We start from the raw sequence: 16,766 nt of genomic DNA, 5'->3' as shown, positions 1-16,766 counted from the left end.
CACATGTGTGCACACACATACACACACATACACACCCTTCTTATGAAGTGTGGGGCTGCCTGTGCTTTTCTCTTTTCTTCATCTCACCATGACTTATCCTCTTCTCTATTCAGAGTTCCCACTTGAGAGGGTCCAGTTGCCCTGGGCACCCCTCCATACTCCCCACTTATGACTTCAATTAGTTACAGTGGCTTTGGTATACTGTCATTCCCTTTCACCAGTGAGGAATTCTGGTGCTATGGTGCCCAGGTCACACAAAGCTGGGCTGAGTCACTGGCCTTCCTGATTCTCACCTCTGTGCCCTTGGGTTCCCTGCTCTCTGGCCCAGGGAACCACCTCCATGGGGTTCCATTCCTTTCCAGCCCTCCTTGTCCTTTGTTCATTGGCAATGATGTTAACAAATTATATAGGGGAATATTTGTTCATCTAATTTATTGGTAAAAAGGCTGGAAAAAGCTTGTCCAACCCGTGGCCCACCGGCCACATGTGGTCCAGGATAGCTATGAATGTGGCCCAACTAAAATTTGTAAGCTTTCTTAAAACATTGTGAGATTTCTTTCCCTTGTTTTTTGTAGTTCATCAGCTATCGTTAGTATTAGTATATTTTACATGTGGCCCAAGACAATCCTTCTTTTACCAGTGTGGCCCAGGCAAGCCAAAAGATTGGATACCACTGGGCTAGAGCAATAGAAGGGGCACATCAGATTTGTGTCCACAACAGCTGACACAGTGGTTTCCAGTCAGGGGTAAGTTACCCTTAGGGAACACTTGGCAATATCTGGAGATAATGTTTGGCTGTCATGATTGGGGAATGGGGTGGGGAGAGGCCAGGGATGCTGCTTAACAGTCTGTACTGGACAAGACAGTCCCCGACCCTACACACATAACAGAGAAGGATCCAGTCCAAATGTCAGGAGTGCCAAGGTTGAGTAACCCCGAGCCAATATGATGAATGGTGCCAGATGGAAATGGGTGGAACCATCGTAAGGAGCGGGAGCAGGATAAAGGCAACTGTCTTAATCTGTAAATCGAGGGTGGGGGATATTTTTTGACCACATGCTTTTAAGGGAAGCTTTTCATTGTCCAGAAGCCCAGCGGGGATCCTGGATGGCTAGGGCCGCCCACAGCTGCATTTGTGGACAGCTGGACACAGGCTCCGGAGATCTTGGCAGCATCACTGGGGTCGGTGCACTTTTAAGAGGGGCTTGAGTGATGTGAAATTGTTTGGACAAAATGAGCAGGACAGTGAGAGGTCTTGAAATAATGTCAAGGCAGGAAGAATGCATTGCCTTGGAGTGACTGCCAAGAGCGAGCATTTGCAGGTTGTTTGGGGGAAGCAGAACTGGCTGTGTTCTGTTTGTCCTGTGGGCAGGCGGAAGATGGGAAATGGAGGAGGAGAGATGGGGAAGGAGAGATGGGGAATCAGATAAGAAAGTGTTTTCCGGCCGGGCGCGGTGGCACACACCTGTAATCCCAACACTTTGGGAGGCCAAGGTGGGCGGATCACAAGGTCAGGAGATCGAGACCATCCTGGCTAACACAGTGAAACCCCATCTCTACTAAAAATACAAAAAATTAGCCAGACGTGGTGGCGGGCACCTGTAGTCCCAGCTACTCGGGAAGCTGAGGCAGGAGAATGGCGTGAACCCAGGAGGCAGAGCTTGCAGTCAGCCCAGATCCCGCCACTGCACTCCAGGCTGGGCAACAGAGCGAGACTCCCTCTCAAAAAAAAAAAAAAAAAAAAAAAAGAAACAAAGAAAGTGTTTTCCAACAGAAGCATCAGGCACACATTGGAGTGAGCTCCCTTCCCTGAAGAGGCCAGGAGCTCATGCAGGAAACTCCATCCGAGGCAGCCACAGGGCGGGGGCATCTAGAAGATTAGTTTCCGGGGCTCTCTGACTCTGGCCCTGTTAGCCTCCATCTGGACACACAGCAATTGCATGTTTAGCATTTTTGTTACAAAAGCAACATACGGTTGACCCTTGAACATTATAGGTTTGAACTGTGTGGGTTCACTTATATGCGGATTTTTTTTTCAGTAAAAATATTGGAAAATGTTTTGAAGGTTTTTGACAATTTTTAAAAACTTGCAGTTTAACTCCATGGCCCAGAAATATAAAAACTGTTAAGAAAAAGTTAAGTATATATTGAATGCACAAAATACATGTAGTCTATTTTTTCATTTACTACCGTAACATATATACAAATCTATTATTAAAATTAAAATCTATCAAAACTTACACACAAACACTTATAGACCATATATGGTGCCATTCACAGTCAAGGAAAAGGTAAATAAATATAAAGATGCAGTATTAAATCATAACTGCATAAAATTAACTGCAGTACACACTGTACTGCTGTAATCATTTCATAGCCACTTCCTGTTGCTATTGTGATGAGCTTGAGAGTTGCAAGTGCTCGCCTAAATCACTGTACGGTGCTCATCATCTCTGCATGAGCAGTTCATCTCTCCAGTAAATTGCATATTGCAGTAAAAAGTGATCTTTAATAAGTGATCTCTTGCCGTTCTCAAGTATTTTTCATGTCTAGTGCAACACCATGCAACTTGAATAACGCCATGGGTCCCCTATAAAGGGTCACAGTGAGGCTGGAAGTGCTCTCAAGAAATCATGACATTATAAGAAAAAGCTGAATTGCTTGACGAGGCTTGCAGATGGAGGACTGTAGCCACAGTTGCCTGCCATTCCAGATGGATGAGTCGTCTTGTAAACAGATGACAATAAATGTATGGCACTGATAAATACAGTACAGTATTGTAAATATATATCCTATTCCTTATGATTTTCTTAATGACATTTTTTTCTCTAGCTTACCTCACTATAAGAATATAGTATATGATACATATAACATGCAAAATGTGTGTTAATCAATTATTTATGTTACAGGTAAGCCTTCTGGTCAACAGTAGACTATTAGTTAAGTTTTGGGGGAGTCAAAAGTTATACAGGAATTTTTACTACATGGGGGGGTGGTCAGCATCCCCACATTGTTCAGGGGTCAGTTGTATATTCCTTGTGGAAACCCTAAAAAGCAAAGAGCAGCATGTTTCCACTGAGCAGGGTTTTGCCAGCCTCTGGTTACACCCTGAAGCCTGAGCAAGGCAGTGAAATCTCCAGACCTTTGGTGCTCACATTTTAGGGCAAGGGCAGTTTTGTGTTATTGCTACAAAGGTAATAGATGCTTTTGAGAAGTTAACTATGTGTGGGGGTGACCGAGGTAGGCCGAAGCAGCACCTGAGACTGGATCATCATGATGCAACTCTCTGAGTACAGGCCTGAGAAGGAGGAAGCCAAGCAGGAGGCAGGAGAGGCCTCCACCCGGAGGCAGAAGCACAGTGTGGTGGAGATAGTGAGCAAAGTGAGGTTGCAGGTCTCGGGCCTGCTCAAGGAGAGCCTTGTGGAGAAGGGATGAAGATTTGCAATGTAATGGAGAGGTTCCTTGTGAGCCTCACTCCACCTTCAGGGATAGGGAATGGTCAGCAAGGAAAGGAAGGACCAGGTGAGACTTCCATTACCTGAGAGATGGCGGTGGCCTTCATAAGAACAGCAGCAGGGGCTATAGGGACACACGATGGCTTGGGAATAAATTTTAAACAAAAGCTACTGAAAGACCAGCTCATCTAACCTGCTTCGAGATTCTCCATCCCTGTGACTGCATCAGATGGAGCTCAGCTCCTGCGCAAGCTCGTGGCTCCCCTGCATCAGTGTGAGTGGCCGACGCTTCTGGTAGAAAGCACGTTCCTTTCTGACTTGGTGAGAGGGGAGACTCCTGAGAGCCGCTAGGGTCTCATCCTCAGCAACTGTGGTGCTCAGTGTCACTTCCTCAATTAAGAGACACTGAGGAAGGAATAGGTTTGCTGAGGGAGTGACATGAGGAGTCAAAAGCCTCATCTGGAGTATGTGGAGGTCAACTTGTGTGCTACACATCCAAGGGGGGATGTCAGATAAGCAGATGTGCAGATCAGGAGCTCAGTGGAGAGAAACAAATACCCGTTAACCAACAAATATTTTTGATGAGTTCTCCTGCACCGGGAGCTGTTCCAGGCACGGTGATATGGCAGTGAACAAGGTCATCCTATTCTCGCCTCACAGAGCTGGCCGTCTGGTGGGAAGAATAAGACAATACTCACATTCAACAGCGAATCATGATTTAGAGGACTGCTGCCTTATGGAGATATGCTGCGGAGAAAAATTAGGCAGGGAAGGGAGGTATGCGGCCCAGGACATTACAAAAGATTATTTCACGTCAAAAAACACCTTTCTACTACTAAGTGCACATTTAACTTGTGTCATAAAAAAGGTCTTAAAAGAACAAGGGATTTGCAGTGTTTTGAGGAGCTCACCTGACACCTGAAAACTCTCCTTGCTGAACCACTACCTGCCCAGGTGTGCATTGACGTGCCAGACCCAGCAGGCTGAGGGGTACAGGTGGAGTTAAGGAGGAGCTAAGGGGCCTGGTCTGTTTCTCAGTTTTGTGCTTTGGAATGAAGTAGTTTCACATGTGGAAAAAAAATAACTGGGAATGTTGAATTAAGAAAAACTAGGGAGCAAGTTCTAAACACTATTGAGAAGAAGATGATCCCTGGGAATGCTAAAGAGAATTTGAGCCGCGGGCTGTTCCTGCAGTCAGAGTTAAGCATTGTGAGTTGGCAGAAGCATCAGGCGGGAAGGGCTGAGTCTGTGTGTGCGGGAGGAATGCGTACAAGGGAAAGTCGCAGGTTCTGTCCCTGTCTCAGTTGGTGGGAGTAGCAGAGATGCCACAGCTGTGGCCAAGACTACGACTGGGTGAAAAGTGAGACTCTCTGGACTTGCCATACTGACTGAGAGCTGATATCTGAAAAGTGGAGCTGAGAACAGCAGCCTGGGCCACTGTGGGCAGTGGTTGGAATGGAGATGGCCAACTCCTGCCAAGGTGGCCTGAGAAAGAGGAGGTTGGAGACCAGGACAAGGCCCCGGGTGGGTGCCAGCGGGTGCCAGTCCTGAGAAGGTAGGCACAGGAACACCATGGACGCTGTTTATTCCCCCAATTAAATAGCCCAAAAATGTGCCATAAGCTGTCCTTGCAGTGAACCAGTGATTCTGCCCAAACCATCACCACCAACACGCCCAGGTCAACTCCAGCACAGGAAGTCACATGGCCAGAAAGGGCCATCAGCCACATCGGTGCTGACACAGTATAGCACATTCTTCTGCCGCCTGCTTGGGAATGTACCTGCAATGCACCATCAGAGCCACACAGAGTGTCCCTGGCATGTGCCTGGAGGCTGCTCTGGGTCTGCAGATGCTCCCCAAGACCTGGCCACAGCCTGTCTCACTTCCTTTCCATTCACTTCTATATGGGATTCATGCCAAAGTGCCAGCACCCATGTAATGATTAGTGACAAGCCAATGAATTTTAAAAATAGTAGCTATGTTAAGATTTATATAAGTTAAAAAGTATTTGCTCACATTTTATTTAAAATTTTGTTCCTACAAAATTACTGTCTCAGTTGCAGCTGATGGTGCAGTCTGCTCTTCTGCAACTACATAAAAAGTAACCTGGGCCCTGCAGAGGGGACACGAGCATCAGGGCCAGGTACACAGCAACAGGGGTATTTGAGCTGGGTCTGCAAGGATGACCTAGATGGCCAGGAGGAAGATCTGTGCGCGTCAGCAGAAAGCACATGTGGTGAGGACAAGAAGGGGAAGCCACAGCATCCCAGTGCTGTCCAGTGTGGTCTGTGGACTGAGCAAGTTGGAAGAGGCAGGGAGGGCTGATGTGTGCTTTGAGGGAGGACCGGGCAGCTGGAGAGGGAGGCGTCAGGAAGCGGGAGGGCAGAAGGTGAGGGGTGAAGGGCAGCAGTGGAAAGGACAGGGTTAAGCCAGGCAGGGGTCATGGATACGGGCAGTGAGGAGCATGCACCAGGGGCACTTGGAAAATGAACCTTAGAGAATGCAAGGCCTGCGGAGGACTCCTGGGTTCCTGGCTGGGGCACTGCCTGGGCAGGGAAGGCAGAGAAGATGGAGAGCCTGGTCTCAGATGGTGTCAGAACCTGGCATCCGCATCATCAGGATTGCAGGAACAGCAGCGTCCCAGTCCCTGGGTGTGTCAGAGCCCCCAGGCCACGTGGAAGTGTGAGACCTGCTGGGCTGCAGGGGAAACAATGGATATGGGGTTGGAGGCCTGAGAAGACCCACTGCAGGAAAAGGGAGGAGCGCGGGAAAGGCAGGCTGGGGGCAGTGGCTGACCTTCAACCAAAGCATTGTAGAAAGGGGAAAGCAGTCGAAAAAGAAGTATTTCTTCCAAGAGACTCATCGGCACACTGTGTTTCCAGAGGCGTCTTTCTGTTAACAGCCTTCTTAGACTCCAAAGTAATGTAGATATACTTTAAAAAACAAAAACACCTTGCTAAGAGATGAACTTTTAGAAACTTGTTGGGCAAAGAAAAGTCACTGATAGTCAACTACTGTGAGAGGCAAGCCAGGAAATGATGAATACCCTCAAATTATAATCAAACCCATGCCGCATCAGGGGCTCACCCAGGAGTACTGACTTGAGGATACCATCTGGGGAGAACTCTGGTGCGTGTGTCAGGCTGATGCTCTTACCTTTTGTAGCCCCTTGTAGGATAGTGCATGTTGAGAAGAAGCCACTTCACATCATCGTGGTGCGGGGTCTGTGGTGTGGTGTGCTTCATGTGTGTGTTTTGTGTGTGTAGTGTGTACTATGGTGTGTGTGTGGCATGCATGTAGTTTGTGTGTGGTGTGTGTGATGTGTATAGTGTGCATGTAGTGGTGTGGTGTGGTTTGTGTGTGTTTTCTGTGTGTAGTGTGTATGTAGTGTTTTGTGTGTTGCATGTAGTGTGTTGTGTGTAGTGTGTATGTAGTTTGTATGTGGTGTGTGTGCAGTGTGGTGTGTGTAGTGTGTTACGTGTGAAATGTGTGTGTAGTGTGTTGTGTGCAGTGTGTGTGTAGTTTGTGTGTGGCATGTGTGCAGTGTGTGTGAGATATGTGTAATGTGTTGCGTGTGTAGTGTGTATGTAGTTTGTGTGTGGTATGTGTGCAGTGTGTGCTTTGTGTGTGTAGTGTGTATGTAGTTTGTGGTATGTGTGCAGTGTGTGTAGTGTATATGTAGTTTGTGTGTGTGTGGTGTGTGTGATGTGTGTAGTGTGCATGTAGTTGTGTGGTGTGTTTTGTGTGTGTTTTGTATGTGTAGTGTGTATGTAGTGTAGCATGTGTTGTGTATATTATGGTGTGTGTGGTGTGTATGTAGTTTGTGATATATGTGTAGTATGTGTGATGTGTGTAGTGTGTAGTGTGTGGTGTGCATGTAGTTTGTGTGTGTTGTGTGTGGTGTGTATGTAATTTGTGTGTGTTGTGTGTGCAGTGTGTGATGTGTATATGTGATGTGTGTATTGTGCATGTAGTGGTGTGTGTTTTGTGTATGCTTTGTGTGTGTAGTGTGTATGTAGTGTAGTGTGTGATGTGTGTAGTGTGTTTTGTGTGTGTGGTGTGTGTGCAGTTTGTGCGTTTGGTGTGTGTGATGCGTATAGTGTGCGTGTAGGGCATGGCGTGTGTGTAGTGCAGGTGTGGTATGTGTTCGTAGTGTGTGTGGCGTGCATGTAGTGTGCATGTGGTATGGGGTGTGTGTGTGTGGACCATGAGGGGCATGCGCTTTGCTCCCTGGATAAATGGATGGAGTCATCTAGATAATTTTCCGTTCATGACCAGCCCCTTTTGGTTAAAATGTGCCTTGTTGGATACTTTTGGGGCTAGCAATATGTATCCTTCTCATTTACAACTATGATTGAGAGGAAATACTCTCCATGTTAAATATGCATTGGCCGCCTTCCTTTTTGCTTCTGAAGTGTATTTATTTGCTGCAAGCAGTGTCTCTCCTATGTCAGATGTCCTCGTGGCCTGGGAACAGGCACTATCTCTTTAACACGGGCCCTGCAGATGGGAAGTGGAGTTGCCCAGGAAGTGGTCTGGAGAAGTGGGGAGAGGACAGCCTATGGGCCCCAGGCCTCGGGAGCCGGGAGGGTGTCACTCTTCATGTCTCAGGCAGTGGCTTGTTGCTGTCATAGCCCTGGGCTGAAGGTGGGAAGGCCTTGTGGTGACCGCAAGTCACAGTTCCGTGTGGGCCCTCAACGTGGCCTCACTTCACCTCTGGGGCTCAGCACCAGCGTGTGACTGACTGCTCCAGGCAGAGTCTGGCAGCCCAGGTGGGTGAGGCGGTGGTAGCGTCCTCCTTGGACGCTCTGATGAGGAGCAGGGCTTCTCTAACATTGTCTGGACTCAGCAGGAGCAGGTGGTTTGTGCTCATGTAGACTCTGCCTCCTGTGTGCGTGCGGGGACCCTTAGGGTCAGCTCAAGAGTCCTGTTTTGCAATAGCCCTTCTGTTTGCTTCTCTTTGTGGTATGTTTATTTTTAGAATTCTTTGTCCTTCCCCACCCCGCCGACAAAAAAGAATTATTTAATTTGGTCACTTCCATCAAATACTCTGATTTTAGCTTAGTTAGAAGGCATGCTGGAAACTGTAATGATGTGGACAGAAAGACAACTGTGTGTTGGGAGGGCCAAAGAGGGAAGTGTCTCTGTTCAGAGCTGGAAGGGTTTGTCTCCGCTTTGAAAGAGTTTGAGTGGTTTTAGCAAATGTTCCCTGCCACGTGGGTTCCTCACCAAAGTTCTCTGTCTCTGTCTTGCCCAGGTGGACACCTGCGTAGGCGTGTGCCCTCCGGCCTCTGAAGCATGGCCAGCAGCGGCATGGCTGACAACGCCAACCACCTGCCCTTCTTTTTCGGCAACATCACCCGGGAGGAGGCGGAAGATTACCTGGTCCAGGGGGGCATGAGCGATGGGCTCTATTTGCTGCGCCAGAGCCGCAACTACCTGGGCGGCTTCGCCCTGTCCGTGGCGCACGGGAGGAAGGCACACCACTACACCATCGAGCGGGAGCTGAACGGCACCTACGCCATCGCCGGCGGAAGGACCCACGCCAGCCCCGCCGACCTCTGCCACTACCACTCTCAGGAGCCTGATGGCCTGGTCTGCCTCCTCAAGAAGCCCTTCAACCGGCCGCAGGGGGTGCAACCCAAGACTGGGCCCTTTGAGGACTTGAAGGAAAACCTCATCAGGGAATATGTGAAGCAGACATGGAACCTGCAGGTGCGCCACAGCTGGTCCTGCTCCCTGGACCCAGGGGGCCCTGTGACCCCACACAGACTTCCTGGCTACATGCAACACCTATGCCTATGTACCCTGTGTGCCCAAATAACACAACCACCTCCTGAAGCATCAGCTTTGGCCAAAAAGTGCCTCTCTCTAATACGAGCCTTTCCCCTTTCACAGCCACAGCTGAGAGGATGGGCCCCTTTGTGCCAGCAATGTGGGTTTCTCCACCACAGGGAATCACCATTACCCAGTGCATGGAGGGCCTTTTCAGAGAGGCATTGATAGGTGTTGATTGGTTTCTATTTATCTGACAAGGTCCTACTAGACACACTGATAGGCACTTGATTTTATGACTTCCTAATATCTCTTGCAGAACTTTCTGTGTCAACACTCATGAAGCTGCATCACCTGTTCTTTGGCTATCTGGTGTCACCTGCTATGCACTGTAATTTATTTAACTAGTACCTATTGATGGACACATTTGCTGTTTATGAATAAACGCTGCTAACAACATTGCTTTAGACCTATCTTATACAATGCTCATATGCAACGTCTGCAGGATAAACTTTGAAAGGGTTGGGGTTGCCACAGCAAAGGATATGTATATTTATTTTTTTATTTTTTTATTTTTTGAGACAGAGTCTTGCTCTGTCACCCGGGCTGGAGTGCAGCAGCATGATCTCAGCTCAGTGCAACCTCTGCCTCCCAGGTTCAAGCTATTCTCCTGCCTCAGCCTCCCAAGTAGCTGGGATTACAGGCATGTGCCACCACACCTGGCTAATTTTTGTATTTTTAGTAGAGATGGGGTTTCACCATGCTGGCCAGGCTGGTCTCGAACTCCTGACCTCAAGTGATCCACCCACCTTGGCCTCCCAAAATACTGGCATTACAAGTGTGAACCACCGTGCCCAGCCATATTCTTTTTATTTATACACTTGAAAGTACTTAAGTAATGTGTAAAGATCTTTCTAGTTTTATTTACTGAATGAATGAGTGAATAAGGTTTGATCCTGTTTTACCATGCCAGGACTCGAGACAGACTGGAAATGCCTTCTGCATCATTTTCATTTTTCCTCGGTGTGGTTTACTCTGCTCTGCTCTCCACGTGGCAGGGTCAGGCTCTGGAGCAGGCCATCATCAGCCAGAAGCCTCAGCTGGAGAAGCTGATCGCCACCACAGCCCATGAAAAAATGCCTTGGTTCCATGGAAAAATCTCTCGGGAAGAGTCTGAGCAAATTGTCCTGATAGGATCAAAGACAAACGGAAAGTTCCTGTGAGTACTGTGCCTTCCCCCTCACCTCCTGCCACCAGGCCTGTGGGGACAATTGGGAATAATTCAGCTTCCCTGTGACTGGCCTCACATGACCCTGGGAAGGGGCCATACATTGTTGCTTGACAACATGCATGCTGGCCTGTCCTAAAGACATTTCTACCTAAAGCTATCACCTGTGACCCAGTGTTTATTTTGCCCAGTCTAACTCTAAAATGAACACTCTTTTTGGGCACCGAGGGACATAAAGTTTAAAGAAAATGTGATTCAGCCCCATATTCTCCTTTTAATGGCAAATTATAGGATGCATAGCAAATTCTGTGGTTATCCAACTGAAATTAAAATACTGCAGTTTTTTTCACTCCAACTACCCCCTTGATCTCAGACTTTACTTCTATTTTTACATGAAACAAGATGCTAACACGAAAGATGTTAAGGAAAGTTTCCTGGGAGTAGCATCCGTGAGTGGTGAGTGCAGGTTTGTGGGCTTCAGCCTTAGGCCCACAATCATTAGAGGGTCTGTCTGAATCCTGGGTTCTGTTTGTTATCCTCAGTGGTTCAATGTAAATCTAAATTGTAGAAGGTTCTGAGATACAGGCCAATGTGGTCAGTCAGTTGTCCAGAGAAGGTAAAGAACTGTCTTTGGGAGGTGTCAACCTTGTTCCTTCGAGGGTGTCTGGTCAAGGTGGCTCAGTGGGGCGGTTGTCTCTGGGGGAAATGATCCCCTGATCACCTCTCAGTGTCCTTACAGAGGTGCTTACCTTGGAAGCATAACCAGAACCAGCGATGCAGCCTCATGGTTTGGCAATTGGCGAATCCCCAGCTGACTTTGTAAACTTTTCCTAGATTTGGAAGTGTTTTCTCTGCATGTCCATCTTGTCAGAGGAATTTCCTCAGACTTGACTGTCATACCTTGTATTTCAAAAATGATCTTAGCTGAGTGCAGTGGCACGCACCTGTAGTCCCAGCTACTCCTGGCAAGAGGATCGCTTGATCCTCCCTATGATCTCACTATGGTTTGAGGCTGGTTTAAGACCAGCCTGGGCAACATAGTGAGACCCTGTCTCAAAAGAAGGAAAAAAGAAGAGAAAAGAAATTGACCACAATACTATTTAAAAAAAAAAGAAGAAGGAAGAGTGGCCCAGGTTGCTACGTGGTGGTGCCTACAGCGATGGTCTCTATTGGGATGCAGCCCCACGCAGCAGCAGAACACCGTGGGGAGGGAAGACACTGCCCCTCACTGGAGGCACCTATGGCTGTTTTTGCTGAGGTTTGGCCTCTTACCATCTTCTCAGCAATAATTTCCAACATGAATGTCATGGAGCCATGCACATAGCATCTTGGCATGTGAAGTCAGCCCAAAATAGCATAATCCGCACGATGAGGTTGGCCAACCTCCTGCTGGTTAAGAAGTCTGCTCATAGCCTCTTCAGCCACGAAGCCATTTCTTTATTCAGAGTTGTCTGTTCCTGAAAACAGTAGTTGCACCCTTCATGGCCATGACTTCTGCTCTCTCCTTCCTTTCCGGGGGATGTGTATAAACCCCATGCAGAAGACTGGGAGGTAAAGCTCTTATTTGCCGAACATACCTTGTTCTCTATCTGCCCTGTGCAGACCGACATCTCATGTGTCCTCACAGCACATGCACCTGACACTGGGGCTTATGGTTTATGCAAGAGAGTCTCAAACTTGCTGTGCTTCCTATTCAGCTGGAGTCAGAGCTAACCAGGCATGGGCCTGTGGGAAAGGAGTCTGGGCTTCTGCATTTTCACCAAGCGCCCCCTCCTTAGCTGTCCTCTTCTCCTGGGTTCCTGTTCTACCTTATATTGCAGTTGCCCAGTTATCACCCCATAATCGCCAACCTCCCAGATAATAGCTTCCAAGGCTTTCTCCCTTGTGTTGTCCACAGCTCAGTCCCCCACCTTCCTGTGCTCCCTTCACACCTGCAGGGCTCACCTGTGGACTGGCGGTGCATAGCACCCCATGCCCAGGCCTGGCATCAGGCAGGGTATTAGTGAGAGGGAAGAGTAGAGCTAAACCTGGGCAGCAAGACCCAGCTTCAGAACCCATGTTCCCATGACGGTTGAAGAACCTTAGACTAAGGGGAACTTTCCCCAGGCTCTGCTGTGCTGGGTCTGTGACCGTCTTGAGGATTCAATGAAAACGCACACCATGTACATAGCACAGTACATGTGGTCATCACCGGTGTAGCTTTTCTTCTGTCTTCAATGCTTTCTCCAGCATGAGCACCAGGAAAGTCTCCTTGTCAGGGTATCTTACGGTATTTTTAACAGAGAAAATGTGAGGAAATATCCTGGAAGGCTTTACCACCTGGCAATTTCACCTTGTGGCAACCTTTCATCTCCTACAGAACCTGGCTGGGGTTCTTAGCTATTGCCAAGTGTGTAAACCTTCCTTGTTGCAGTGTAGGGGGTGTGTTATCCTGTGAGTGTTTGAATATGGTTGTGTATGCTTGTGGAGAGCATGGAGAATTTGCCACTGTACTGAATACAGTCCAAATCTACCATGCTTCCAGCATGGGGCAGGGTCTGCATCCCTGAATGCAGTGTCTCCCAAGTCCAGGTTGCCTAGATGTTGGTCCAGATTCTTTCATCTTTGGAAGTGTTTCTTTGTGTGTTTCTTTCGTGGGAAATAGAGCTAAAAGCCTCCAGGGAACTCTTGTGAACCATCACCAGATGCTGTGGCTGCCCTTTCGGTGTGAGTGCGTCAGCTCCCGATCCACTGCAGGAGTCTGTCCTTTACTCCCCTGTGGGGTCAGGCCAACGTTGCAGGAAGTCCCAGACCTGGTTTTGAATCATCCAAATCTGCCCTACTTGCAGACAGTTTTATAAAAGTCCGTTATTTGCAACAAATAGCCGCAGCACAAGGTCTTTGGAGTCAGAACTAGATTCCAGTCACTGCTGGATGTCCTCACTGAGCCAGCGGCTGTTTTTTCCCCACCATTCTTCTTGGGCCCTCATTCAGATTCTCCTAAAGAATGTGCCCATATCTACTTTCCAACCATCATGTCAGCTAATCCATCCATGGACCAACATTACTGGAGTCTGTAGTTGCTTGAAGCACTAAGTGCCAGGCACCATTCTGAACTTTGGGAAGGGAGAAGTCAATCAGCAAGCCCCTGCCCTCATGGAGCCTGCATTTCAGTGGGAGAAAGGACACTGAACAATGGGAAAGGACTGCATTTAAGTAAGGGTGTAGAGCATACCGGGGTCAGGATGCTGGGGCTTGTTTCTGCTGCGTGGAGAGGATGGGCCTTGCTGTGAGGAGAGGCCTGAAGGCAGTGAGGAAACATCCCTGCCCAGGGAATGGCAAATTCAAAGCCCTGTGGAAGGAGTGTGCCTGGGGAGCAGGGCACCCACAGAGGCCAGTGTCACTGGCACAGAGTGAATGGAGAAGGGTGGAGTTGGGGGCCAGGTTGCAGAGCACTCACAGCACTGGGAGGACCCTGCTTTGGGAGAGTTGGGGGGCTGTCTTTAGGAAGCAAAGGGCCAGGGCCAGCTGACATTGGGTGGGCTCTGCCTGTCTACACCGGTTTGCTGTAGGAAGGTGTGCGTGTTCATATACTTGCAAACCAAATGTGTTGATTTCTTCATCGTGATTTCAGGGCCTTCACTTTCTCATGCCTGAGCATCAGTCAGTTTGTCTCCGTTCTGATCTCCTGTCCACCCCACCCACTGTGCTTTGACCTGGGTCCTGTACAGGCCTGTGGGCTGGCCCTTAGGAGGTGTTCAATGAATGCCTGTCACCTAAATCAATGAATTGTTTGGACCCATTCTCCATCTCCCTGCTGTTTTTGCTTTCCACTTCCTGACATGTAGTAATACCACTGCAGTTTGTGTGGGGGCAGCTCCACACCTGTCTGTGTTGGGGAAGGAATGGGGATTCTTGCACCTCTTTCTACCTCCTCTTAAATCATTACTGATGGACAGATGCAGGGACACAGCAATAGATATAGAAATATAAAAACATGACACTGTGCACTCCATGGTTTGTAAGATTCACTTTCTCTGGATAGGAGGCAGTGTGGACTGTTAACAACATATCATTCAGGTTGCCTGGCCCCAGATGCTGGCTCCACCTTATCACCAGCTATGGGACCTTGAGCAACTTACTCAGTGATCTGTCTCCTTCATTTCTTTGTCTGTAAAATAGCTTTATTGTCTGTAAAATAGCTTTAATGTCATCTCTGACTCTCAGAGTCATTGAGGGTTATGGAGTATCATAAACTGAAGGCCCTCTGCAAGGTGCTTGGCACTGAATGAAGCAGCTTCATCCCCTTCCCCCTGCAGTGACCTGGACCACACTTGGATGCATCAGTAACATACACTGAATGTCAGGTCCTCCATGCAAACTCTTCCCGTCCCTGCATCACAGGTGTACCATGACCTCTGCAGGTGAGTCATTCTTCTGCAGGTGGGAAAACCAGGCAGGTCTCCCTTATCCTTCCCTTCTGTTCTTCAGTCTGCCGTAGGTGTTTGTTTCCACTCTGTGGCTGTGAATATATACAGTGAGAGTCACTGTCTGGCCATAAAAGGATTCACACTAAGCTTTTGCTTTTATGAAGTGACAGACTTAAATAAAGAATGATTATTTCTGCCGGGCATGGTGGCTCATGCCTGTAATCCCAGCACTTTGGGAGGCAGAGGCAGGTGATCACACTGTCAAGATATCAAGACCATCCTGACCAACATGATGAAACCCCGTCTCTACTAACAATACAAAAATTAGCTGGATGTAGTGGCGTGTGCCTGTAGTCCCAGCTACTCAGGAGGCTGAGGCAGGAGAATTGCTTGAACCCAGGAGACGGAGGTTGCAGTGAGCTGAGATCACACCACTGCACTCCAGCCTGGGCAACAGAGCAAGACTCCATCTCAGAAAAAAAAAATTATTATTATTTCACAGAAGGGGTTGGAAGTTTATTTTTGCATTGCAAGCCATAAACTAATTAACAGGATTTTACTAGTTTGGTGGATAATACGGGTAAACAAAATCCCAGCGATTACTCTTCACACTTGCATCATGAGTACCAATATGCGGTCTCCACCATTCCGATGCCAGCATTTCAGCCCGAGAATCGCTTTACGTGGAAAGCGGCATTAGTAAGAATTGGACTAAAAGGTGAAAAAAACAAAAGAATTCCTGAAACACATGCACCCTCCATGGCCATCGCAAAATGCCTTTGCTCAAACAGACCTTGGAAACACTGAGGGTAAGGCAGCATATTTCGGAGAGCTAGATCAGATTATAAATCCTTGGTAATGCAGTTCAAAATGCAGATGATAGAAGCAAATTACGTCTGGGAGATGCCGTCCAACTCGGCTCCCAGTTTTCTGTCCTCAGGAACTATACTTGAAATCCACTTACAGTGACAGTACACCTGAGTCAGAGGGCATTTACCACTTAAGGGGGCGAAATTTCTTGTTTTTCAAAGAAGAACTCAGCTGTGGAGGAGCTTGTCCAAGGCTGGAAGGCAAAACCAAGTCCCTGATATTGTCTGGGGCTAAGCAGAAACAGCAGCCAGCAACCAAACCCATCTCCAGAGACTCCGCAACCGTGGACCCCTCCCTATTCCCCGTGCAAGGTGCAGCACCCAGGGGTGTCCGTGTGAAATCTCAGAACACACAGAGGTGTCCATCAGCTTTCCCCTCTCTTGTGTTCTGTCCACACAGCTCACCCACACCATTCAGGAGTGACTTTGAGAAGGTAGTTACAGGGCCTTTGCACATGTGCTTGAAGAATCACTAATATAGACAGAGGCTGTTTGTGGGGGGGCTGAGCAGTGTGGGCCAGTGGTTGTCCCTCACAGCTGCCTGTGGCGTTTCTGGAGGTGATGTTCATCACCTGGCCTTTGCCATAGTGGCCCTGCCCTTGTCTGGGGTCTAGCTGGCCAGAAGCGAGCACTAGAGGGGGAGTCCTCCAGCTCACATTCGGTGGGTGAGGGTCAGAGTGCTGCCTCGTTGGTGACGTCAGGGACCAAGGCAAGGGAGAGGGGCTGACTGGGGAGGGAGATCCCCTGCCCCCAGAGGTCTTGTATGACAGCACAGGTTGCTGTTTTGAGAAACTAGTCACAGCTGTCTGTGAAAAATGAATTTGTTAGAAAAAGGAAACAAAGCTTACTTTCCAAAAATTATATATCCCTTCCCCAAAAGGGAGGATCCAGGATTGAGGGGTCCAAAGCATACACAATTTGAAGACCCTCTTATTTTTGAAAAAAAATATAAAATTAGGCATACAATAGAGCATATTTTCTAGACTAAGAAAAAAATTCAATAAATTAGAATTTTTTAAAGGTTGGTAAA

General features: G+C 48.2%; 1 protein-coding gene across 4 annotated transcripts in view; it reads left to right on the top strand.

Annotated features, from left to right (window-relative positions):
* Window positions 1-16,766, top strand: part of SYK (spleen associated tyrosine kinase) — a 95,211-nt gene that overhangs the window by 33,011 nt on the left and 45,434 nt on the right. For all 4 annotated transcript variants that reach the window (XM_007969722.3, XM_007969717.3, XM_007969719.3 and 1 more), the window contains exons 2-3: window positions 8,713-9,170; window positions 10,289-10,449. In XM_007969722.3, coding sequence (XP_007967913.1) covers window positions 8,754-9,170; window positions 10,289-10,449 — 578 coding nt within the window. In that variant the 5' untranslated portion in view covers window positions 8,713-8,753. The remainder of the gene's footprint in view (window positions 1-8,712; window positions 9,171-10,288; window positions 10,450-16,766) is intronic.

Source organism: Chlorocebus sabaeus, chromosome 12 (assembly GCF_047675955.1).
Source record: "Chlorocebus sabaeus isolate Y175 chromosome 12, mChlSab1.0.hap1, whole genome shotgun sequence".
Classification (NCBI taxonomy): Eukaryota; Metazoa; Chordata; class Mammalia; order Primates; family Cercopithecidae; genus Chlorocebus; species Chlorocebus sabaeus.
This window is presented reverse-complemented; position numbering and strand designations above follow the sequence as displayed.